General features: G+C 42.6%; 1 protein-coding gene across 1 annotated transcript; it reads right to left on the bottom strand.

Annotated features, from left to right (window-relative positions):
• Nucleotides 1-533: 533 nt before the first annotated feature.
• Nucleotides 534-24,232, bottom strand: MFSD14A (major facilitator superfamily domain containing 14A). The gene is made up of 12 exons (XM_081195041.1): nt 23,967-24,232; nt 14,671-14,766; nt 11,372-11,434; nt 10,192-10,319; nt 9,007-9,121; nt 8,365-8,583; nt 6,463-6,576; nt 5,621-5,692; nt 5,041-5,153; nt 3,490-3,587; nt 3,076-3,239; nt 534-1,960 (listed from the first exon to the last, which is right to left on the bottom strand). Exons 1-12 carry the CDS (start codon nt 24,051-24,053, stop codon nt 1,754-1,756), a joined length of 1,476 nt encoding a protein of 491 aa, XP_081051167.1. The 5' UTR covers nt 24,054-24,232; the 3' UTR covers nt 534-1,753.
• Between the last annotated feature and the right edge of the window lie 1,887 nt (nt 24,233-26,119).

Genomic DNA, 26,119 nt, shown 5'->3' with positions numbered 1-26,119 from the left:
AAATCTTAAAAGCTAAATCCAGTTGGTGCTATGTAGATATATTTTGGTCCTATAGAAGTTTTACAAGCGCCAAATTCGAAAAACACCCTTTTATTTAGTCAGTAGGAAATTCTTTCTACAGTATTCCATCTCTCCCCTCACCAAGTGCTCCGACAACCGTCTAAAGCAGATTTAAGAGGGGATTGCCAAATCCCCCCCCCCCCCCATTCTGCTGGCATTCTTTTCTATTAATACATAGTCACCACTGGATACTACACCTTATAGAATATGTTTACCTCTTCCTGGTGTCTCAAACAAAGCACAGGCTGGTGATGCCTTTAAGTAGTAAAGAATACATAGAAGAAGCAGTGTTACCATGAGAAAGGTATAAGCTCATCTACACACATGGCATATAGTCTTGTTTCAAGTAATTTGTTTTTAAAAAATCACTAAAATATTCAACTTTATTAACAGTGTATTTACATATTTTTTCCAGCTTTTAGTCAACCGTGGTGCATTAAAAAAGCTAAGCAATAACCACAGTACAAGATGAAAACATTTTGAACTATACAATACTTTATACACGTTTTATACAAAGGAACACTTAAATAATACAACCGGACACAAAAATATACATTTTTAGAGAAATTCACATCAGTAATTGTATAAAGCTCTCTCCTGTACTGTGGTCCTGAAACGGCAGGACTAATCCTTGGCTCTGAAGTGTTACTTGTGACAGTCCTGAAAGGCCACTATAGCGCAAGGATTGCCACCTCTATTACTTGGCAGGGCTACTTACCAGTCGCCACTCTCTCTCTCCGCAGACTTCATTCACAAATAACAACAGAGCCAGAGAAGGCAGGTCAACTGCCATTTGGCTTTAGCTCTGTACTTAAAAAGCTACCGTCGCTGACCAGTAACAGAAGTGGCAATCCAGCATAGACCACACCAACGTCTTCAAGGCTATCAGCTTAGAGTTGAGTTTGTGTGTTCAAGTGTTGAGGTCCTTATGCAAAACATCCAAAGCATAGTGGTATCAAATTGTATTTAGGAAGGTAGAGTTCTGGAGCCAGTAATAAAATCTTTTAGGCTCACGCTACCCACTAGTTTTAAGTACTACATACTGATATATACTTAATTAAAAGAATGAAAGAATTAGCAGAATAATGCACTTAAAGGAGTGTGTACTGTTCAGGATGTGTGTTCAACACATGATTGTGTTAGTAAAAATAAGGAAAGCCTGCCAGACACTGATTTGACAGTCCAAGGTCAACCCAGTTCACTTTTCTTGGTCAAGTGCATCTACATTAAGGCTTTGAATTCGTCTGACCCAAGATTTTACAGTTAAAATAAATGGGTACCCAAGTCCTGCTAGTATGTCTCATTGAGACCAACATGAAGAGAATAAAGCTTAACACCTTCCAGAAACTGATGCAAGAACACATGCCGATACCTTGAATATATATAATTTAGTTTCAAAATTAAGATGTAAAGATTTAATAAGTTTTTGTTTTTTTTTCACTAGGACATTATGGCAAAAAATCCTAGAGGGTAAAAAAAAATCAAAAATCAAATAATTTAAGTTGTAACTTCTTTGGAGGATTTTCCACTTCCTGTTTGTGGTTCTTACAATTTTCATGCAAAGAGATAAAATTTCTTAAGACCACCTTAAGAAACGACACTTTCAATGGAAATGGAATGTGCATCCAGAACTGCAGGTGGGGGGGGGGGAAGAGAGTAAGAAACTCGCTCTAGGAGTCCTCGAGTTTTGTTGTCATACATTTGTGTCTTGTAATAAAGGTTCCTTGGCCTCTCCAGGGGCCTGTGGACTGTGCGGGTGACCGTGGCCACCGCAGTGCTTTTTCCAGTTGCTCGATCGACCATTTAAGTTGGTGTGTTCGGGAATAAACAAGGCAACAAGCAGAGCCAGTAATACGGAGCATGCTCCAAATAGGAATGGGGGACCAGGAATGATGGAGTTCTGCAAGGAAAAGCACAAGAGAAGCTTACCAAAAGAAACCACAACTTTTAGTCTGAATTGCGTTTCCCCTTTAGATTATCTTACGCCAGATGTTAGTGCAGCAAAGATTGGACACTGGGCCAACAGAGTTGCAAAGTTTCTTTCCCACCCTTCCTCCCGCTAACCTAAACGATTAGAGGGCACTGGACTTTGAGCCACTAAACGCAAACAATAACCTATCATCTCGCCCCGGCTGTGTGACATATTTAAAACCAAACTACAGAACTGCTCCAGATATTTGAGAATGCCAAACACAACAGGTAATCCCATATATGTCATTCAAAGTAGAGATGATGGCTACTCTATGCATTGTTGTTGTTGTTGTTGTTGTTGTTATACTGCACCAAGCATTGGACTTGCAAGAATAAAATGTTCACACAATAGTTTGCTGGTAAAAGTAATACAAAATCTTTGTTGACAAAATTCTGGATTTATCCTTGAATGCCACTCCCAAATGAAGTGTGCATTTATCAATCAGAAATCGGTCTTAAGCTGCATATGCATTTTCTCCAGATACTGCAAAAGCACTGTGCACTTGCAGCCTCACCCCCCTTTCCAACAGCCAAAACTTCAGCAGGCAAGGTACGACACAGTTAACAAAATAAAATGATTTTCCAGCAGTGGACAGATGTGAAGTATTATTTTTTTAACTCGAGAATGGTGAAACAAATAACCTTCAGTATTTCCATGCAGTGATGAATTGATATATTAAGCCATTTTGAGGATCAGATATTCTAAGCCAGGTACAAGGTACAGTATATTCTAAATGTTGTGGACTCCCAACTCCCATCAGTCCAATCAGCATGAATGATGGACAGGGATGATGACACCTGTATGGTACCAACACAGGCTACCCATGCCGTAATCTTGGTATTCGCAACCTCTGCTATCATGTACCAGAGAAGATACTTTTTAGAGCAACCTTCACGGATTCTGTTTCTGAAATGACCCTTAAGGACAAGTCACACATTAAGCAAAGTCTACCACCACATATACACCTAAGAGGTACTTGTATGCAAGCAGTGAAATGTTTGCCCCCCCTCTGTTAAAATATACAGAAACGCTGAAGACAATACCTGCTGCGAATGGTGCTGTGTGGCTACATTATCTCCCAGATCATTCTGAGTCACTGGAATTTCATTCAATTCTACATGGAAAATGTAGAATATAAAACCATAAAGTGCTGGTCCCAAGCCATTGCAGAGGCCTCTAATTCCTGTTATCATTCCTTGTACGACACCTGGAAAACAACAAAAGAATCAGCTACAGGCTAACAGTTTTCTATACTGGGGCCATACTGTGTGCTTAACAGATATTTGCCTGCCTTATCTGGAACAAACTGTCTGGAAACTGTCTCCCCACAATCCCGAGATTGCTAAAGACATTTTGATCACTTTTTACTAGTACTCAATGTACTTCTAAAAAAATAAAGCCATTTATTGGTTCTGAGAATTTTCCACTTCATGTGTCTTGTCTTATGAAGTACCTACCCTGTTGATCAGCATCAGCAGTTCGCGAAACAAGTGCACTGACGGCTGGAAATGTGATGCTAGACATGGCAGCAACAGCCCCTGCTGCCCACATCATCCTGGAAAAAAGAATGGATAAATTTGTCAAGGTATAATTCAGAATCACCTCTGAGAATTTCAGCGCGAAATCACATAATGCTGCAGGGAAACCAAACATTTGTATGACAAGAACGTGCCTTATTATTATTATTATTATTATTATTATTATTAAGGCCTCATCAGTGCTAATACTGCAAAAAGGAGCAACAAAATAGCTTGAATAATGTATGTAAGATCTACATGGAAGACATCAGAAAACAAGAGCTTGTTACACTTGTCTGCAGTCATTAAAGGCAATACCCCAGAAATTCATACTCTCAGTAGACCACTTCAAATCAAAAGGCTTAAGTCATGACAACCCATTGCTTTCAAAGAACAGCCTTTCTGGATCAGATCAAAGTTCCATCTAGTCCACCTCCTCTTCCCACAATCAGATGCCTTTGAGAAGCCCACAAGCAAGATATGAGCAATGGAATTCGGAGGAATACTGCTTCTGATCCTGAAATATATATACCCATGCCTAGTAGTCAGTGACAGCCTTATCTTCCATGAATTTGTCTAAACCACTTCTAAAGCTGTGCAAGTTGACGATCATCACTACAGTACTGTGGCTGTTTAACTGCGGCGTGAAACTGCTAGGACATTTGCAAACTAAGCAGGGTCTTGCATGGTTTTAAACTGGATGGGCAACTGCGTGTTGAGATTCCTGCATTGCAGGCGGTTGGACGATCCTTGGGATCCCTTCCAACTCTACAATTCTATGGTTCTATACCTTCTTTTGTCTGTATTGAATTGTGCAACCTTCAGCTTTAGTGCATGGCCACGGGTTCTAGCATTACAATTTGATTTAATCAGATACAACCCATGCATTTGGATGGGTGTACTCAGATTTAACCATTGTAAAGGTAAAGGGACCCCTAACCATTAGGTCCAGAAATGACCAACTCAGGTTGCGGCGCTCATCTCGCTTTATTGGCCGAGGGAGCCGGCGTACAGCTTCCGGGTCGTGGCCAGCATGACTAAGCCGCTTCTGGCGAACCAGAGCAGCGCACGGAAACGCCGTTTACCTTCCCGCCAGAGCGGTACCTAGTTATCTACTTGCACTTTGACGTGCTTTCGAACTGCTAGGTTGGCAGGAGCAGGGACCGAGCAATGGGAGCTCACCCCGTCGCGGGGATTTGAACCACCAACCTTCTGATTGGCAAGTCCTAGGCTCTATGGTTTAACCCACAGTGCCACCCTTGTCCCTTTAACCACTGTATATCTCCCTAAATGTGTAGCTCAGAACAGAGGCATTATGACAATCATCATTGCACATCTTTAGAACATACACTTTCCAATACTGTGAATGAAAGCAAAAAGAGAGAGAGATTTATGAGTCACATAGCATATATTTTAAGGAGTCTTCTAAATAAAGAACAGGATTCTGCCAATAAATAAACAAAAAAGCAACAGATTGAAAACGTTACTTACCAAGGTTCTGAGCCAAAGCCATACCACGCAAGTTGCAGTATTTGAAATCCCAGGCCCAACAGGATGGTATTTTTGTTTCCAATTGACCTCATAAGTAAACTCAAAACTATAGTCTGAGGGGAGAAAAATGCCAATATTTTAGTTAATGCAGTATATGGTTATTGGAAACACCCAGGACACCTCAGAGATTTAAAAAAGCACTAGCTACAGAAAATCCTGGGTTAGTTCTCAGTGACCCAGGCATCTGATTTCTACAAAGCAGGAGACTGGGAACATGATGGGGGGGAGCAAGTGGAGAATCAAAGTAACAACTATTGTTTGCTTTCATCACACACATTTAGTAAAGTTGTACTGGAGTGTAGAAGTTGAACTTTATGTATCATTTGTACTGGGAAGCCCTTCGTTTTCATCTTATTTTTGCTGTGGCTCCACAGATTATAGTTTAAACATCAGTGCCCTAACATGAAAACTTTAGTGCCTTACTTAGCTAATCACCAGTGACAGCCCAACCACCTCTGTTCTTGAAGATATTCTGCTAACAGAATCTCTGCAGCAAACCATGATTGTCAGTTATAGTTACCTGGGCAACAATGGAGAGAATCCCAAGGACTGCTATAAATGCTGCAACACTTTCTGGTGAAAATCTCATTATCTAAAGGATAAATAAAAAAATCATTGGATCATTTTTACGTTAAGCATAGATGAGCGTGTCGAACTGTGCTCAGTTCACATAATGTTACCTATCTAACTAAAATCTTTCATTTAATAAAATACTGAATCTAGCTAGCCAACTCAATTTCAAGGCAAGGCAATTTTTAAAAATGTCCCTACAATGATACAGGTGTGCTGTGGTCTAAACCACAGAGCCTAGGGCTTGCCAATCAGAAGGTCAGCAGCTCGAATCCCCGCGACAGGGTGAGCGCTCCCGTTGTTCGGTCCCAGCTCCTGCCAACCTAGCAGTTCAAAAGCACGTCAAAGTGCAAGTAGATAAATAGGTACTGCTCCGGCGGGAAGGTAAAAGGCGTTTCCGTGTGCTGCTCTGGTTCACCAGAAGCGGCTTAGTTATGCTGGCCACATGACCAGGAAAAAGTGTCTGCGAACAAACGCCGACTCCCTCGACCTGTAAAGCGAGATGAGAGCCACAACCCCAGTTGTCCGCGACTGGACTTAACAGTCAGGGGTCCCTTTAACTTTACAATGGTACAGAGGCCTGAGTTTCAGTCAGTTCTTCAGCAGAAAGCGAATGTGCTTTTAAGCAATGCAAATGATTCCACACACCACAGAATAGAAAGTGATTTGCCCCCTTTGGGCAAAGCTGACAAGTCCTAGCAAATGAATCTATCATCAAGTCGTTCCGGCATGATCACCCCTCATTTCTGTCAATTAATATTCCACAATCAAAATAATTAGGCAAATGCTTACCTGTCTGAGGTACAAGAAAAAGCTGGAATACTGTCCTGCCTCAGGGAGGTATGAGAGAAAGACTGTTATGCAAATTAGCAGCACAATGGAATCCTGACCAACTTTCTTCAATGACTAGAACAAGAGGGAAAAAGGGAAATGGTCAAGTATCATTTATAGAGTCCATGTGATGTAGTGGTTAGTGTGTTGGACTGGGACCTGGGAAAGGAGAGTTCAAATCCCCACTTGGCCATGAAGGCCACTGGGTGACCTTGAGCCACTCACTGTCTCTCAGCCTCACCTACCTCACAGAGTTGTTGTGGGGTTTAAAGGAGACTGGGAAAGGGGAGAACCATGCATGCCACTTTGAGTTCCTTGGGATAAAAAGATGGCATTCAAGCACAATAAAATAAATAAATGTTCCTTGCCTCGTGGGAGGACAGTGAACAGGGCCACAAATAAGGAGGGATTTATGCATACATGAAGAGATCTCCCCAGGAACGCAGGATAAAAGATGAGTAAATTTTAAAAGGAAAAGAAAACCTGAAACCGCCCAACAAAGACTTGAAAGTCCACTGCCGTTCAGGAGCCACAGAATGTTGAAGAGAGCTTGAAATAAACAGAGACGGAGAAAAACTGACTTGGATGAACAACTAATGCCTTATCCTGGGTGGGCAATTAGGGTAGTGAATGTGTGCATCCCCCAACCCAGCCGTATTTTCCCTCTCTCTAGAATTTCTCCAGGACACAATAAGGTTTTGAAGGGCTATATCCCCGTCAAAGCTAAATCCTCTCTAATCACATGGACATATACAGTCTGAAGGGATTTTCAGAAATTGGTTTATTACTTTCATGTCTCCATTCTGAAACTTCATAAAAAGCAAGGAGGCCAGCGAGGACTGAGCTTTTCCCCTACAGCTGAATTTCTTTCCCTGCCCATTTAATAGATGGACAGAATTCAGTTCTGGTGTAGCCACTTCAGCTGGGACACACGGTACCCACCCCATAGCTGTTCATTCCTCTCCCGGAGTTCAAGAATGTGCTCATGTTGGAGCCCAAGTTCTTTTGTGTCCTACACTGCCCCAAACATTTTTACAGTAGTTAGTGAGCCTGTTCCACTTGGATGGGAACTTCCATATACAGTGGAACCTCTACTCATGACCACAATCCGTTCCAGAGGCCTGTCCTGAAGTCGAAACGGGTTGCTGGGAGAGGCGCCGTTGTGCGCAGGTGGCGACTGTCCGCTTCTGCGCATGTGCGAATGGCGATCGCCGTTCCTGCGCATGTGCGAACGGCAGCAAATCCGCTGGTTACTTCCGGGTTTGCTGAGGATGTTGGGCGAAATGGGTACGAGCGGAGGCGGACGTAAGAAGAGATTTGACTGTAAAGTTGAACCTTGGATCCCAAATGCCTTGTAAGTCAAATGTTTTGGCTCCCGAATGCCGCAAACCCGGAACGGCTTCTGCGGCTTCCAATTGGCTGCAGGAGCTTCCTGCAACCAATCAGAAGCCGTGCTTTGGTTTCTGAACGTTTTGGAAGTCAAACAGACTTCCAGAACAGATTCCATTTTGACTTCCAAGGTACGACTGTAGTTTCTTAAGGCAGTTGGGGACAGCTAACTGGCTAAAGAAGAACCCTGCCTAGACCTACAAGTGTGACTCTGGAAAGAGAGATTAAGTAAGGAAATTATATGGAAATATAGACCAGCCAGGCATCTAGCCGCAGACCAAGTGTGTTTTGAAATTGGGCCACTCCACAGCCTCCTAAAACATTAGCTAAGCAACCAATTGCAAAAAGCAGTGGGGTGAAATTCTGGTACAGACATGCTCAACAAAACATTTACTGTTACACATTCATAAAAACTCAGGAGTTTCAAAGCACACCACAGCACCCTCTGTACCAAACGTTTAAATACATTATTACCGCAAATGGGTCAGCTTGTTCCCAAGAAATGGGTGCTCCCCACGACGCAGGCCTCATCTTTTCTGGCAATGATTCAGGTACAGCAACAAGGATAAAGCAAATATCCAGCAATGCAATAGCTGTAGCCAGGACCACAACCAGGCTGTCTCCGTACACACGACCCAGGTAGGCACCAATGGCAGGACTGGTAACTAAACTCGCAGCAAAAGTTGCCGAAACCTATGAGTGATAACAGGGATAATATTTTCAGTGAGTAACCACATCCTCTCTTTCTAATGCCAAGAAGGATTCAAGAAAGTTGACGGAGAAATAGAAAGCATTTAACACAAAACATCACCATAAGTTTTGATAATTTATAGACTTAATGATCACGATTTTCCTATAGCAACTGTTGAATGTTAGGTAACGGAAGAATGACTTAAAGTTATGAGTAAGAGTAGCAATAGATAGTTCTTTCGCAATACAGAAGATGTAAAGATTCTTCTGGTAAATAGGAACAGGAAGCCAGCACTGTAGGATGCTAACCAAGAGGAACCCAATTAGGTGCATGTACTTCCTGTAACGTGTTACAACTCACATTAAAAGAATTCTAATTACTAACGACTGTTGTGTTTAAAACATTCAGATAAACTACACACATACCAAGCCATACGCCATGCTCCTTTCATGTTCTTGGGTTATATCTGCTACATAAGCAAACACCACTGAAAAGGTCACTGCAAAGACTCCAGAGACAGATATAACAGCAAAGTACCACCTAGGAACACAAAAAACCACAGTAATAGTTTCTTAAAGGTAGTTGCAATTAACAAGAAAAATCCTAGCCTGGGCTGGAGAAATACAGCCATTTTTTCAAATAAATATTAAAACAGAGGACCACTGAGTAAATTTGACCAAACTGCGGGAAGCAGTGGAAGACAGGAGTGCCTGGCGTGCTCTGGTCCATGGGGTCACAAAGAGTTGGACACAACTAAATGACTAAGCAACAACAACAACAACTGAGTAAAAGGCAGCGTTTTTTGACAAACCTTTCCATAATATATTAGATTTAAAAAGCTTTCATATTTGTTTTATTTATTCAAAGTATCTATAAACTGCTTTTTAGTTAAGCCCATACAATGCACACAAAAGAAAAACATGGGTTATGTTAAGCACATTGAATAGGTGCATTTGGCATACTTTGTCAGAGTGAACGTCCTTGAGTCATAAAAAGTGAATGTTTCAGCAGAAAAGGAGAAGCAAAAAATGACATATAACTGGTCATTCCAGAGAGACGCTCTATGCCAAAAACTCTATAGGGCTCGTTCTTGTCTAAAAACCTGAGGAACAAGAAATTGCAGAGTCCCATGAACCAAATCTCTGCTTCAATAAAGCCTAGGGACTGCAGGAAAGCCTAAAGCATACCAAAAGGCAATGTTGGTCTCCAGCACTGCCTGAGAGCAAAACAAGGAGAGCAGCCAAGGACAGCTTGTCTATGTCATTCACAATGCATTCATTGCTAAGTGAGCTGGCACTCTGCTAACAAGCACCATCTAGCTTTGCACAAAACACAGTTCAAGTTTTGACATTTTGTCGTCTTCTTCTTTGGTGATCATTCGTAGCCGAGAAAGATTGTCTTCCATAAACACGGTTTTAACAATGAGTCCGTAAGTGACTGTGGAGGCCAATTCTGGATCCACACGTCCTTCCACAGTAGGGACATTGGTTTTTGGGTGGGAGTCGATCACGATGTGGATTTGCCAAGTGTGCCTTCCTTATAATGAAAACCAAGCACACAAGACTAACATGAGAGACGTTTACAGACAAACTTTAAAAGGGGACACTAACCATGGACTGATCTTCATTAGTGGAATTGGTGCACAGGTAAAAAATACTGTTAGCAGCAGGAAGGATTTTCGGCCCCAAACGTCAGACAGAGCCCCAATCAAAGGGGCGCTCAGGAAAGACAGTAAGCCCTGGGAAGTAAAAACAAATGCTTAAGTGAAGGACAATGCACACACTGAAGAGCTGAAAGGTTTCACATCCTGATACATTCATTTAAAGCAGTGCTTCCCAAACGTGGGTCTCCAGCTGTTTTCGGACTACAATTCCCATCACCCCTGACCACTGGTCTTGCTAGCTAGGGATGATGGGAGTTGTAGTCTGAAAAAACCCCAAGTTTAGGAAACACTGATCTAAAGCCTTTTGAAAAGAAATACATTCATCTAAAGCCTACTTTTAAACAAAAAGATAATCTGCCCCTTCCTTGAAACGACTCACTACTCTACAGCAAGCAGATTCAGTTAATAGGATGCATATGACACACAGTACAGGATAGGGCTCATATGGATATCTCTTAGCCCACCAAAAACACAGGTAGCCCTACAATACCAGTTTTGGAGGTCGGCATTGCAAAAGCCTTTTTGTGTGATATAAAGCAGGCTTATACACCGTGGTTCACTAGGTGAGAACAAATCACCTGAAGATAACCAGGCAGGAAAAAAACTGTTTGGACCTCAGCACGTTCCAAATAAATACTCAAAAATATATTTTATCTGAGTGGCTCACAAAAATGATTAAAAATGCATTACAGGCTTGTTCTTTTTGATAAAGAAAACAGGAATCATAAAACTGAGAAGCCTGTATTCTACACACACAGGTTCTTTAAAAGGCCTGGGTTAATAACATGTCTTCACTTCAAGATTGAACTAGAACGTTAGGAATCTCTGTCACTACAGGAATTTAGTAACACCATATCTTGAACTGAAGGCTATGATCTTCCTAGAGTTTGAGAGGATTCTTAAAGGAATGATATGAAATACGTAGAGGGAACAAAGAATTAAATGCAGTCTAACTTTTGGCTTATCGTGTTTGATCTCACCCTAAATTCACAACGTCAGGTATAATCCTGAACTTGACTAGAACAAGGTGGAATAATTGAACCATTCAGGTCTAATTTGCAGGCATTTGATTTATGAATGAATCATACACCTCAATAGAAAACATTTAAAAACTAGGCTGGTCTTACCTTTACTCCTTGGATTAGGCCATTCATTAAAAATGTATGTTTGGGAAAGGTTTCGTGCAAAACCTGTGAAACAATTATGCATGTGACATATTAATGAAGGACACCTAAGAGTATGAATACTCTAAGCATAAAAAAGTTTCAAAGTCCTTAGCCTCCATTACCACCACCACAGTTTACTGAGACAGAATCACTTCCCTTCATAGCAGAAAATGCTCACTACTGCCAATACTGTAAAAAGCCAATCACCACTTGTTATGTGATTTTTCTAAGAAAAAAGGAAGAGGGAGAAGAATGACGTTCTACAGCTAAGGGCCTGCAATACCTGCAGCGTTCTGATGCAATACAACTGTATCACTCAACATGGGAACTGTTTCTACCATAAAAGACCATTGCAACTGCTGATGTATCCATGCCCACATTTGTCAGAAATCGCAGTGTGACATGGTATTACTTGGCAGTGCGGCAACACTACCATCAGTAGCTTACTTTTGCCCTGACTTTTGAGATACTATGCCTCTTTTTTTAAAGAGACAGTTTCTAGGTTTCTGCATATGCGAATTGAGATAATGCAGACACACTTATATTTTACTTTTTTAAAAATGCAAATAGTGTATCAAACTAATATAAAATGTGATTATGACTTTCTTAAGGTTCTAATTATATTAAAGAAAATAAATATCTAATGCATCAAAAGAAAAAAATATGATTACCCTGAAGAAACATGAACATCATGATATAGCATCATATGGTGGAAAAGAATTATGTAGTATTAAATTGTAACTAATTTTGTTATTCCAAATATTAATTTTTTAAAAAGGCGTCTCTCTCTTTAAATCTGCCTGTTTGCTGGTTGTTTAAAGTTCATGCATTAATTTGGTCATTAGGAAAAATTCCCATATATTCTGTCCATTCTTTGAAAGATTTTTCCTTTTGAGGGTTGGACAATGCATAAACTTGCCAGATGTTAACGGACTGGCAAGCTAACTGCATTTCTGTAAGTACTACTTCTGAGTTTAGTATACACAGAAGAGCAGTTTTAGGAGTATCTGAAATATTATATCCGATAATTTCCTATATCATGTTTAACACCAATTTCTATTTCCATTTTTACACAATTTTTTAAAAAAGTGCAAGTAATCAGTCAAAGGTTTTAGAGAGCTAGTATAAATTATTCTGGTACCAAGTGCAGTTTTTTCTGTCATTACATAACAGCACACAATAAGCTACAATGACCATGCAAACACAGGAACATTGATGGTCAGCAATTTGTTTACTACCTCCATTATCATATTTGCATACACTGCACTATTTGCAGTTGTTTGCTTTTTCTGCATAGAGAATTTGGAATTGTGCTCACATTTATATCATGAGGCACTGAGAAGGAAAGTTTGACTCTTACTGAGGGGTGAGCTAGGAGAAAAGAAGTCTGAAGAGACAGAAGGCATGGATAGTGTGCATGCTGCAGAGTTAGAACTGGCGAAGGAATCTTTAGGAAGACCTTTCCCTGAAGATATCACAAAATTCAAAGCCACTTATCCACATGCAAGCCAGACGTTGCTAGCATGTTTCTGGCCAAGACAGATTCACACTGCATCAAAAAAGGGGAAAGTGAAAGAAATCAGCAAGGCTGCCCTAGGAAATTCTAAATGGGTGTGTGTTTTGGAATTGAATTTACAGAAACACAGCCTCTGCTGGATTGTTTTAGGCTAACCATACTTCAGAAAGTTACAAGTGAAATAGTGCAATTACTTCCTCCTCTTATTACAAAGCTAAAATTGTATGTTCAAAGAGTGTTTATTTTTACCTTTCAAACGCAAGACAAGCCAGTTTACTTGGATTACATGAATATTTAACTGAGAACAGAACATTTACTTGAGAACAAATATCCCGGTCACACTATGTCCCTTGAACACAAACCGCCCCATTTCAGTTACATATTACCATCAATAACAGCATTTTGCCAGATACAGAAATAGCAATAAACCACAACAGAACACTTAAGAATATATTCAGAATTTGCTTTTAGCATGCATTAAGTCATCTTAGTGCCTGCTTAAGGGGAATGGCTCTGTCATACAGCCATACACATAACCTGCCAGTCATGCCAAGACTGAACACATTTATCTGAGGGCAAGCGTAACTTTTTACTCTGTTGCGTATTTCCAAATAATCATGCACTGTTTTATGCATGATACAGATGCACAACCCCCAACTTCCTAAACTGTAGTTTAGCGGCAAGAATGAGTAACCCATCTTACTCCTCCTCCTAAATATTTGCTTGCTGATTCAATCAAACCTCAGCTATTCCAAAACAGGGAACTGTGATTTAATGTCAGTTTACTAACCAGCTTTAAGCACCAAGGAAAGGAGGAATATAATAATAATAATAATAATAATAATAATAATAATAATAATAATAATAATAATAATAATAATTATTATTTATACCCCGCCCATCTGGCTGGGCTTCCCCAGCCACTCTGGGCGGCTTCCAACTGAATATTAAAAACAATACAGCATCAGACATTAAAAACTTCCCTAAAGAGGGCCGCCTTCAGTTGTCTTTTAAAAGTAAAATAGTTGTTTATTGCCTTGACATCTGCTGGGAGGGCGTTCCACAGGGCAGGCGCCACTACCGAGAAGGCCCTCTGCCTGGTTCCCTGTAACCTCACTTCTCGCAATGAGGGAACCGCCAGAAGGCCCTCGGCACTGGATCTCAATGTCCAGGCTGAACGATGGGGGTGGAGATGCTCCTTCAGGTATACAGGACCAAGGCCGTTTAGGGCTTTAAAGGTCAGCACCAACACTTTGAATTGTGCTCGGAAACATACTGGGAGCCAATGCAGATCTCTCAGAACCGGTGTTATGTGGTCCCGGCGGCCACTCCCAGTCACAGTCTAGCTGCCGCATTCTGGATTAATTGCAGTTTCTGGGTCACCTTCAAAGGTAGCCCCACGTAGAGCGCGTTGCAGTAGTCCAAGCGGGAGATAACTAGAGCATGCACCACTCTGGTGAGACAGTCCGCGGGCAGGTAGGGTCTTAGCCTGCGTACCAGGTGGAGCTGGTAGACAGCTGCCCTGGACACAGAATTAACCTGTGCCTCCATGGACAGCTGTGAGTCCATAATGACTCCCAGGCTGCGCACCTGGTCCTTCAGGGGCACAGTTACCCCATTCAGGACCAGGGAATCCCCCACACCCGCCCACCCCCTGTCCCCCAAAAACAGGAAGCAGAGAGGAGTGGGAGTCAGGTCTAATCCCTTGTTAAAATACAGTAATTTTTTTTAAAAAACCACTTACCACTAAGGTAGGTGCTGTCAGAAGCCCCCATGCAAAGAATTCCAAAAATATTACTATCACAGCATGATAGACACTAGGTGAGCCTATTCCTTGAGGCTGAAAGAAAGAAATATAATTGTTACTACATAGAGCCCAACCAGTCACATATAATTTCCTCACTAGCAAACAATAGGGAAGAAGTGGTTAACTGTGGCCTCAGATGCTGCTGAACTTTAACTCTCATCAGCCCCAGCCAGCAGTACCAATGGTTAAGGAAGATAAGACTTGCAGTTCAACAGCATACAGAGAGGCACTCCTGCAACAGGAGATGAAAACAGATATTACAACTCAAGGGAATGAAAGACACCCAAGCTGCATTCAGACATAATGACAAATTACAGTTTGCAGTTGCTTGCATGCTTGCATAGAACTTATGTCTCAGGTATTCTACCCACCCAACCAACCAACCAACCAACCAACCAGGAGAGATTTATAAAGTGACCTTGCTTGTTGACAAGATAAAAGTTTGTCACATTCATGCACAAGGACAAATTGGGGTTTGGTCAATTATAGTTTGCCCTTAAAGGAGGAACAAAATGTATGCGAGGATCCTTGATTAAGGGCAAATTAAGGACAGGTATTCAGACAAAATGGAAAACCGATGGCTTGCTGGCTAACAGGGAAGCCACTTTAGGAAACCCCCATGTGTGAGTGGAGAAAGTGCATGAGCCCAAGACTCAACTTTCCATGTGCATGTAATGGAAAACCCACAGTCTGAATGCATCAAACTATTCATACAATTTTTCAGTAAGCATTTTCATTTCTATTACGAAAATCTATTTTGACTCTTATATGATTCCACTATAGGTTTGAATACTGGTCCTCTATTCTCTCAGGTCAAGTGACATTCATGACAATGGTGCATGTTCCAGTTACCTATCCTTACATTACTAGATCGGTGTTTCCCCAATTAATCCTCTCAACTTAAAAGTGTGCTAGTTCTTCCTTTTGCAAAGAATTTGCATACCTTCATGCAAAACCCACTATCCATGAAAATGTATCAATGACAAAGTAACATGCAGCCATAGTATTGCTTGAACAAATCAAAATGAGAGTATCCAAGTTTTCAAGTGTGGCCATTAATTGCATAAATGTATTGGAAAACTGCCACAGCCCTTTGCTAAAATGGATGTTAAGGTTAAATGCCTTACTGTAGCGAAAACTCTTCAATATAGAACATACTACTGTTAAGCCAGCGGCTTATTGTTGGGCACTACACCCAGAGACAATCATGTAGTGGGCTCATTTTGGTTCTCTTACTTACTATATCTCTCCCAATAACTCTGCATGAGACCACATTTAATTGGGATTACAAGTGCAATACGTGTTTGAGGGCATGGAAAGGTCGGTGCTAAAAACCTTAACTGCCACAGGAATTCAATTACTCCTCAAACAGAATTAAGCCAAGAATGAGTACAAATCTCACAGCACAGTTTACACCTTTGTACTACAGTACACACAAAACCAAAAAGGAATGTTTTAGTGTAGCACTATTTTTTTATTTTATTTTTTGGTCCCAAACTGAGCTGAAGTTTGCATCAAAACTCATGCGTGGAAAAACAATACCCTGCCAAGAGTTGTAACGGCCAGAATGCTTCAACGTTTCTCCAGAGGAGCTCCTGGCACTGATGCATCTACGCTTGCATTCTTTCTGTGACTACAGAAAGCTGGGGGGGGGGGGCGGAAGTAATGTAACTGGAGGGTTTGACAGTCTTGTTCATCAAGCTAAGATAGATGATCACTGGCTGGGAGGCAGAAAAAGTCTGCATGCCTCCGCCACCCCTTGCCAGCTGCAATGTGAGAGAGAATGGAGGAAAGTTAATCATTTCCCCATTTTTTACTGAGCTCCAAACATGATCTCTAACTTTCATATTGTTTCATATCTCTCTCTCTCTCTCTCTCTCACACACACACAATAATTTCCTATTTAGCAGCTTTACTTATATGCAAAAGATTCCCTTTCCCTCCCAACCTTTCAGCCAATTAGAAGGGGAGTAGCTGCTTGCTTCAGTTTCTGATTCCCAATTTTTCTTCTTTTCTTGTCTCTCCTCCCTTTAACTTTGGGTTTCATTTTGTACTTGGAGTTTATTAGGCTGAATTTTTGAGCCTCTTGTTCAGAACCACCACTTAAACCAGAAATCAACCACTCTGGCATTAAAAAACCCCACTTCAAATAGATCAAGTTGCATTCCTTCACACTGGCTATCTCCCACTCCCCCAAAATAGGGGCATGTTCAGAGGAAATGTTTTTGGTCAGACACCAAAGCCACCCCAAAAAAATTGACACCCAAGTGTACACACACACACACACACAGAGAGAGAGAGAGAGAGAGAGAGAGAGAGAGAGAGTGGCAGCAGCCAAGGTGTTGTGGCATTTCCTTACATAAAATTGTTAAGGCTCCTGCATCTGTACACTGCCTCTTTTATGGCATTGTGACACATCTATAGCACTCAGACTAGCAGCAGCCAACTCATGCTGATACGCTTTCCCAGCCAAGCCAACAGAGGGGAAGATTTCATCTGCAGCTACCCTCAGGATTTCATCCTTTTCCCATAAGGACATGATGGAACAGTGGCAGATGGAGGGGAAAGGGAAGGTATAAACAGGAGCAGTGCCTCAATTCCTTGTAATTACTCATAACAGACTTGGGAAAAAGTTAAGAATCTGCTGCAAAGGATTAAAACATGGAGTGTAGAAACTTTTAAAAAACGACAGTACTCAAGCTGCAGTAGCATCACACAACTTCACATTTCTAAAATTCTAGAGCACTTTCAAATACAATCAAATGCTTAACCACATCCTGTCACACCCAGGAGCTGTATAGCATGCTTCCTTAAAATGGTGGTATGAACAGAGTCGGAATCGACTGAATATTACAAACGGGGAAGTACAATAAAGATGAATGGCACTGAATTAATGTTACTTCCTTGGGGGGGGCAGTATTCCTTTCTTTACTTACTTAAACTTTTTTGCATTGGCATTTTCTTGAGTAGTGTTAATTCACATTATGGAACAGGAAAACAAGTCAGAACTTCGTCACTTACGTACGTTTTCCTCCAGACATATTTTACAGTTCTTAGTGATGCTTGAAAACATCCACACAGAAACATCCATTTATAAGAGCAGCTGACTGACCACACTGTTTTTATATGTAGATAGAAAAGTCAACTATGTTTACAAGCAATTCTGCAACTTTTCATGAAGACACCCAGGCGTTAAATATGCAGCTGAAGATCACAGAGCACCAAACACATCGTAACTACTATACCATTATGTACAATCAGCACAGAAGGGCAATTACATGCTTCCCATGAGGGTGTAAAGTAGTAACAGCACCTCCTCATTCTCCACAACAATCTTACTCTGGGCTGGAAAGAGCACGACAGCACTCCTTATCCAAGGGTGGAAATGCACTGTGATGAAGCAATATTGTTCTTCCTACATATGAATACATGAAGTTGCCTTAGAGTGATATGTGTTTTAATCCATGATTTGCCATGTGTGCACTGATCATGATCACTTTGCCCCTCTCCCTACTTGCACTGGAGAGAAACAAACCACAAGCCCTGCCTTCATGTTCCATCCAAACCACAAGGATAAGAAAAAGTTTGATTTTTGCTTATCAGCCATGTTTTTTTGAAGCAAAACAAACCACCATCCCTGGTTCAGATGCAATATTAACCCAGTAGTTGTGGTTTGTAGATTGGATAGCCTATGCATGTTAAGCCATGAGTCAAAACGTCAGTCTGTCTAGTTCAGCCTTCTCCAAACAGGTGTCCTCCAGATGTTTTAGACTATACATACAGTGGTACGTTGGTTGTCAAACTTAATCCGTTCTGGGAGACCGTTCGATTCCCATGCTAAACCAAGGTTTGACGTTACGTGCACAAGCCTCAGTCTTGTACGCTTCTTCCTACTCTTCTGTGTGGCCATTACCGCTCTTCCTTTGAGATTAATCCAAGAATAGAAGTAGGGAATTGTGGTGCATGGTGGAAGGGACCATGTGTCATGGACTGCTTGGACGCAAAGGAGTGGTAGGATGAACCAGCTGGGGAACCACCAAGGGAAAAAGGCTCAAAGCATGGGGAATGGTGGTGGGATGACATGAGCGGTCAGAGGGAGGTGGTGTCAGAAACTGGAAATGGGGTTTAGTGAGCGGGGTGAGTCTGTGGCAGAGAAAAGTCCAGAATCAGAAGCAGAAAGGTGGCCAGGAGACAGAGATGAGACAGGCTGGTGAAGAATCGCAGGTGTCTCCCCCTCCTCAAGCTCCTCTCTTCACCCAGACTTCCAGAACCAGATGAGGCATGAAAGAGGAAGAAAGACAAGCTGCACACAGGGGCAGTCTCCAATTGCTTGCAAGAAGCACTGGAGAGGAGAAGACATAGTTGGCTGTGGGGAGGAAGGAACTTTTAGTCTCAGCAACTCATTTCATGAAGTAAGATGCTGTGCTGAAACTGCACAGTCTGTGAAAATAGTGCTTTGCTAATACACAGCTCTCTCCAGTTTTGAAGTGTGTGATTTACTGACTGCCTGGCTTTGCGGCAGAATGTGAGCCTGAAGGTTCAGATAATCTCTTCCACCTAATGCCCCAAAATGATTGGGTGATTCATGTGAACCACCACTATCAGTAGCTTAACAAAGTCTAAGGCAGAGGATTTTCCTGCCTCTACTACCTGAGATTCTTTAAGTAGTGATTCAGAGGTCTGAATCTATCACCAAGCTAGGGCATGTGCCTTGGGAAGCTGTGACTACCCTGCCTCATGTCTTCTAATAGGCAGTGCTGCAGGTGTCTCAGTCATCCCTTTAAGGGTGAAAGAGGTGACTTGTCTGCAACAGCGTACCTACTCTCCTGCTGGAGAAGAGCATTAGGTCACAATTGCCAACTCCTTTCTTAGCAATAAAAAGGCCACACAAGTACTGACCTATTACTGAAGCGCCTTCAAGGATCAAGGGGAGTAATCCCCAGGGCAACAAGATTTCAAGTACAGATTTCTAGAGTAATTTATAAGGCACCCTATGTTTTGAAGTTTCACATACATTTATGTTGAACTGGAACTTAGAAATCTGACCTGCAATAAGGAGGGTGAAAGTGACAACTATGAAACCTAAAATATTTGTTTTCTAGTGTGAGCATCTGCAAGAGTAATTTGTAATAAAGGGGAGGAATTGAGCAGGAGCTGGAGGGAGAAAAGTTTCACTTTAAGTTGTAAGGAGATACCCACTGAATCAAAGTCAGGAAATGAGACATCACTTATTAAATCAGAACTCAAGGCTACTAAGAAATATACATCCTTTATCAACTTAGTTTCAACATAACCAACATCAAAAATCTGAAGCAGTCTCTCCTTGCAAGCACAGACAGTTCACAGAGGGAGTTCCCAGAAAGTGAACAACTGTTGGATAAGAAGTCAACCCTCCATTCACAGTCCTCACTAACCTGGTGCCCTCCACAGGTTTGGGACATACACCTCCTGTGGCCAGGAGTAGTCTAAAACAGTGTTTCCCAAACTTTTTTGGGCAACGGCACACCTGTTTACTGAAAAAAAATCTCGCGGCACACCACCATTAAAGCCCCGCCCCGTGACGTCAGCGCGCAGCGTCACGCCGGGAGGGACGCACGAAAGTGAAAGTTTTTTCCCTCCCCCCTCAGTCCCTCGCTCGGAAATCAGCTCGTTTGGGGCATCGCTCCGGCTGCTCCCTCTCCCGCCGCGCAGGAGCGATGCCTCTCTCTGGCTCTCCCTCCGCGCAGGCTGAGGGAGGGAGGGAGGTGCGTGTGTGACCCGTCTCTGCTGGGAGACCAAACCCAGCGAGGCAGAGTCGCGCGGAGGCGCCCAGGCAGCGCTGCCGGCTGCGAGGAGGAGCGCCAGGCAGCAGCAGGAGGCGCGGCCTCTCCTCGCTGCCGCCGCCCCGCCTCTCGCCGCCCGACTCGCCCGCCTCCCTCCAGGCATCTCGCGGCACACCAGCCGATGTCTCACGGCACACTCGTGTGCCGCGGAACACCGGTTGGGAAACACTGGTCTAAAACATTGTGGGGGGCACCAGGTTGGCAAAGGCCACTCCCTCAAAATTGCTCTATACAGTGGTGCCTCGCAAGACGAAATTAATTCGTTCCGCGAGTTTTGTCGTCTTGTGAAGCACGGTGTCGGGAAAGTTTTGGAAAAGCTTCAAAAATCACCAAAGTCTTTAAAAACCTCAAAAAAGGCTACCACACCGCGTTCTATGAGTTGCTCCTCGAAGTCAAGTCACAACTGTATTAACGGTGTTAAGAAAAAGGAAACAAACTTGCAAGACGTTTCCGTCTTGCGAAGCAAGCCCATAGGGAAAATCGCCTTGCGAAGCAGCTCAAAAAACAAAAAACCCTTTCGTCTAGCGAGTTTTTTGTCTTGCGAGGCATTTGTCTTGCGAGGTACCACTGTACAGTGCAGCACAAGACAACACACCACCTGTGCTGACTACTTAGCAATTTTAACAATAATTATGTAGGTGGTGTAAAACATTCAAGGGAGCAACTTGTGCTTTAATCATTTCTACCGTAACATGAATACAGTGTCTCCGCCTGTGTCCCTTTACTATTGATACAGCAGATCCCACTCAATTTTAAAAAAGCTAAACTACATTGGAACAAGTTACCTGAACAAGAATAATCAAGATATACAGACTGTGTGCCTTCCTAAGTAGAGAAATGGACAAAGCATTGACAAGCATGTTTTTTAAAAAGGACAGTGAATTTTCAAGCAAGTGAGGCTGCAACAGGTGCTCTACCTACTTTAAGCACTATTAACAACATAAGAGTAATTTTCTGAAAATATATAGGATATAAATAAAATGAACATGGCAATGGCGATAAGCTGAAAATACAGTTAGCTGCAAGTAAGAATGTGATGTGTGATGTGGTATTTTTAAAAAGATTGAAATGCTTTATCTTCAACAATTCTGTACTATTATTTCCCTTTTAAAAATGGGAAACACAGAATTTGTTTCAGAAAATGTATCTTCTAAGCTTTGTTCCTTCAGTGAAAAGTGTCATTCATTTGAACCATCATAAATAACTGTGTAAATTGATAACACATGAGTTTAACAGGATTATGACATTCAGAACTCTGAGTCAAAGCACTTCATTGCCAATTTGCACAAAACATTTTCCTGCATATGAAGAAACATGCATGACTTTCTCATGTGCACATGTGAAGAGCACATCGGCAAAAACCAACCAACCAACCCAACAGCAGAATCCAGAATAGATGCTCACACCAAGAGCAGTGACATGAAGAATGTAAACAGCAGGCCTGTCCCCAAAGACTCAGGTTCCCTGATGTGTGTGTTCCTAATTGGCCACAACTCTTTGAAGCATATCTATTCACGGTTCTACACGTTTTACAGTTTAACATATGTACTGTTCACATTTTATGTGTGAATTATGGAAAACATTGGTGCGACCACAGAATGTGTTAAATGTAAAACAACTCTGAATTCATAACTGAGCATGAAAGTGAAGCCAAACTCAAATCAAACATCAATAGGCTATTATCAGTTCTCTGCCATAAACTCTCTCTCTCTTTGCTCAAGTCCATAAACTATAGGTGGCTAATCTTTCCAGCCAGTTGCTGCTGGACTTCAACTCCTCCCATCCCCCTGTCATGAAGGCTAAGGTTCATGAGTTTAGAAGTCTAGCAACATTTAGGGGTTCACAGGTTAGCCACCCCTGCCTTAAATACATAACAAGAACAGGTAAAGCTGGATTCCAACCATAGCGTTAAAAATGTAAAAATTGCAATCACAAGCTTGACCAGTAGAGTACAAGAAGATAATTGTGCATCTGTTACTTGATGGCTCTAGAGAAGGAAACACAGTGTGTTTTCATGTGTCTATGACAAGATGATCTCCACGCAGAAAATATATTTAAAGCATGAAGCTATCCATCAGCAAGAGATGTACATAAGTAGCTCATAAACAGGGTGTGTGAAGGTGTGGGTGTGTGACATGCTGTAAATGGCAAAGCATAGAAATTAAAACTAAGTTCAGCAATTGAAGCCCCCTAGGCCAAAGCTCTTGTTCAAACTGCCAATCCAAGGGTAAAAGTGGATGTGCCAGCATACCATCTGGGGAACTGGCAAGACTGAACTAGAAATACTAGTTGCCAAGAAAATGATCTATTACACAGAAACCTCAGCATCCTTGCAAAATTACAAATGCCTTTGAAAAGTGCTCTACATCTTGTGACAGAGAAAGCTGTACAGACATTAATTTTGCGTTCCCCTCCCCACAAAAAAGTTTCAGGGATGAAAACAAGGACATGCCTGTATACCGTGAAACATTCAAATCAAGATTACTTCCTGATCAGCACACATTGCTGAAACAGACATATATTTAATATAGCATAGCAGGCATCCTACATGGGCTGAAGGTGATGCACAGGTGAAACCACAGCAGTTTCCTTTAACAAAAACACCTGAATATGCTAAATAGAATTTGCAATCTCTCGGTGGATCTTTCCTTCAAATAGTGAATTCGAGCAGCTCAAGAGTGTCCATCACTATGGAAGCACAACAGGTCCGCCCAGAATAAAGCCAGTGATTTCTGCATCAGCCAGGAGATCTCAGAGAAAACATATGTTTGTGAATCAAAAGAAGGACGTGCCCTTTTCCTTCCATGCTTTCCAGTATAGTATAGTATAGTGTGTGTGTGTGTGTGTGTGTGTGTGTGTATAGCATATAGTATATCTATAAAGATTTCTGAACCAGAAGCCCCTCTAAAGATATATAGGACAGCAAAGAGAAAGGAAGCCGTGCTCCCCTCCCCCCATGTAAAATTCACCTTCCTCACAAGGCCCGGTTACAAATTTTGTCCCTGAAGAGGGACACACCTTTTAGGGAGCCTATTGTGTGACAAGCTGATTTAGTGTAACGGGAACCCCAAACCCACTCGGGACCAAAGGACGGCGGAAGGCAAACTCGCTCTCTAGGGAAAGTGTAGTCAACCAAGCTCCTTTCAAAAGCCACCCTTAACATTTTCCCAAGCGAACCAAAAATAGAAAGCCCCCCCCCTCGGTCAAACCGGGGCAGTTGACCCATTCCGCCTTCAGTTCAAGGCGACCCACCAAACTCGTTGGGCGGGCAGGCGGCGGCACCTGGGCCCGAAGCACGCGGGCGGGAGGCCTGCCGGGTACCGCGGGGGTCTCGCGGAGCACCCCCCCCCGCGCCCCGGTCCCCTCAGGGCTGCGCTCCCCTCAGGGCCCCTCGGAGCCGCCCCCCCTCACCGTGCCGCCGTCCTTAATGATGATCTTCTTGGCCAGCAGGATGCTGCGGTTGGCGGCCCTTTTCTTCTTCTTCCCCGCCTGGGTCATTTTACCATCGTCCTGGAGGGCCGAGGGAAGGGCGGGCTGGGCAGCGAGAGGGGCTCGGGGCGGAGGCGTCGCGTCTTCCTCTCCCGGCAGCGGCCGGGACCTCGCTTCCTCCGCGCGGCAACAGCCTCCCTCTCAGGCACCCGCCGGCGCCGCCATCTTGGAGAGGGGAGGAGGGGAGGGAGGAGGGGAGGGCGGGGCGGAAGGGGAACAACAACTGCGGCGCCGGCAACAGAGACTCACATCACGCGATCACCCGATTGGTCAGGGGGCCCTGCACGTGAGCCCCGGGGGCCTCGCCCCTAACTCCACCCCTTTCCAACACAGGGCGGCGGAAGGGAGCCAATCGCTTTCGTCGACGCTAATTTTCGCGCCAGCCCCGCCCAACCTTCGAGAGGTTCACGCGACAGGACGCGAGCGTCGCTGGGGTGGGCGGGGCTACGTGACTGGCCGAGCAGGGCGAGACAGGAAGGAGCCTCGTGAGGGCGGCGCGTCACTCTTCCCTTTTCTAGCTCTGTAGGCAAGAACGTACCAAGATTTCATAAGTTAAAATGAGGCTGCGGTCTTATTTTATCATTATTATTGCTTTTATTTTTATTTTATATACTGTGATCTTTTTCTGTGAACCGCCAGACTTCTGGGTATAGGGCGGTATATAAATTCAAATGATAATAAAAATTATTATTATTATTATTATTATTATTATTATTATTATTATTATTATTAATTCAGAGTTCCAGTTTGAAGAATTGGTTCCTGGTTTTGCTTTCCCGCCCTGACTCTATCCTGCCTGTGCCCCCCCCCCCTAAGCCTGCCTTCTTTGAATGGATTGTATGTTTTGGATGAAAAGCAGGAGTACCAATGTCCTAAAATAATAATAAACTGCCTTTTTTATAAGTGGGTGGTATGTGCAGGCCTTTAAATGAGATAAAACAACAATAATCTGAAATCATAATCATATCTATGTCGGTGGAGTGCCCTGTAAGTAGACCCATTTAAAACCAATGGATTTAAATCTATTCATTTGGACTTAATTCTATGATTCTGTTATTTCAGTAGCTCTATTCCAAGTATGGCTTAATTGGGTACAACCTACAGTACTGAATTAAATGGTTTAATTAGGTACAACCTAAAGTTATGCGTTTGGGGGTGCCAGACCCCTCTATTCCTGGATCCAGTAAGTGTTGGAATCAAGCTTGGGGTGTTAAACTGACTGCCAGACACCTAATCCCTGGACTCAGCAAGTGTTCAAAGCTAATCAAGGCAGGCTGGCTTATTGTGTTCAGGTAATAGCCAGGGGAATGGGCCATTAAGAGAGCAAAGCGAAGGGGGCTCCGTGCTAGATACAAAATTTCAAATCAGAGGAAAGCCAGAGTTTAGAATTGAGTTTGTGCCAAGTGAGCCAGAAAGTCGACGTAAAGTAGCAAGCTGGAATGTCAACGAGGTAAAATACTCAATTGGTGCTTGAATCCAAGGCTGGGAGAAACAAGACCCTTTTGGGATGTCAATGCTGTGAACCCCTCTGTTAAGGCTCAGGTTGTAAAGACACCACTTCACTGTGTTTCATTCCAAAACAAAATGCAAACCCTGTATAAGCTCCTGGAATCTCACACCACTAGGAGATTGAGGGAGCATCCAACAGTATACAAATCACACCCATTTGGTTCAGGTGTAGATGTCCTGTTCTGCTATGAATGTAACAACACTTTTTCATTATTTTTTAAAGATACTGTATGTTTACACTTTGTCTGCTAAATGTAGTACATTGGGTTATATTTACATTGTGCAATAAAAAGGGAACTATGAAGTGTACATTAATGTATTTCATTCTTTCATTATTATTTTCTCCCCTCTCTCACAGTGGGGCACATTAAGCCAGTTCTTGCACACTGGGTTTATTGACCCTCCTGGTCAATACATGCACTAACTCACATAGGCCCTATGCAACCCTACTGCTTTCAGAGTCATTTAAATGAGAGGCACTGGCAGTATAAATCTTTAACCGATACACGGAGCAGCAGAATGAATTTGACACAGACGTCACACTTTATGACTAGTCCTTTATGAAG

Source organism: Podarcis bocagei (assembly GCF_964188305.1).
Source record: "Podarcis bocagei genome assembly, chromosome: 5".
Taxonomy (NCBI): domain Eukaryota; kingdom Metazoa; phylum Chordata; class Lepidosauria; order Squamata; family Lacertidae; genus Podarcis; species Podarcis bocagei.
The sequence above is the reverse complement of the archived record's forward strand: the minus strand, read 5'-3'. Positions and strand labels throughout refer to the sequence as shown.

What these genes read in the sequence shown, in the direction of transcription:
- MFSD14A (XM_081195041.1), bottom strand. Translation starts at nt 24,053, where the DNA reads ATGACCCAGGCGGGGAAGAAGAAGAAAAGGGCCGCCAACCGCAGCATC. An exon ending in GGCTTTGGCTCAGAACCTTG is followed by an intron (nt 3,588 to 5,040) that starts GTAAGTAACGTT and finishes TCTTTTTTCCAG; the next exon opens with GATGATGTGGGCAGCAGGGG. An exon ending in CACAGCACCATTCGCAGCAG is followed by an intron (nt 1,961 to 3,075) that starts GTATTGTCTTCA and finishes TTTTCCTTGCAG; the next exon opens with AACTCCATCATTCCTGGTCC.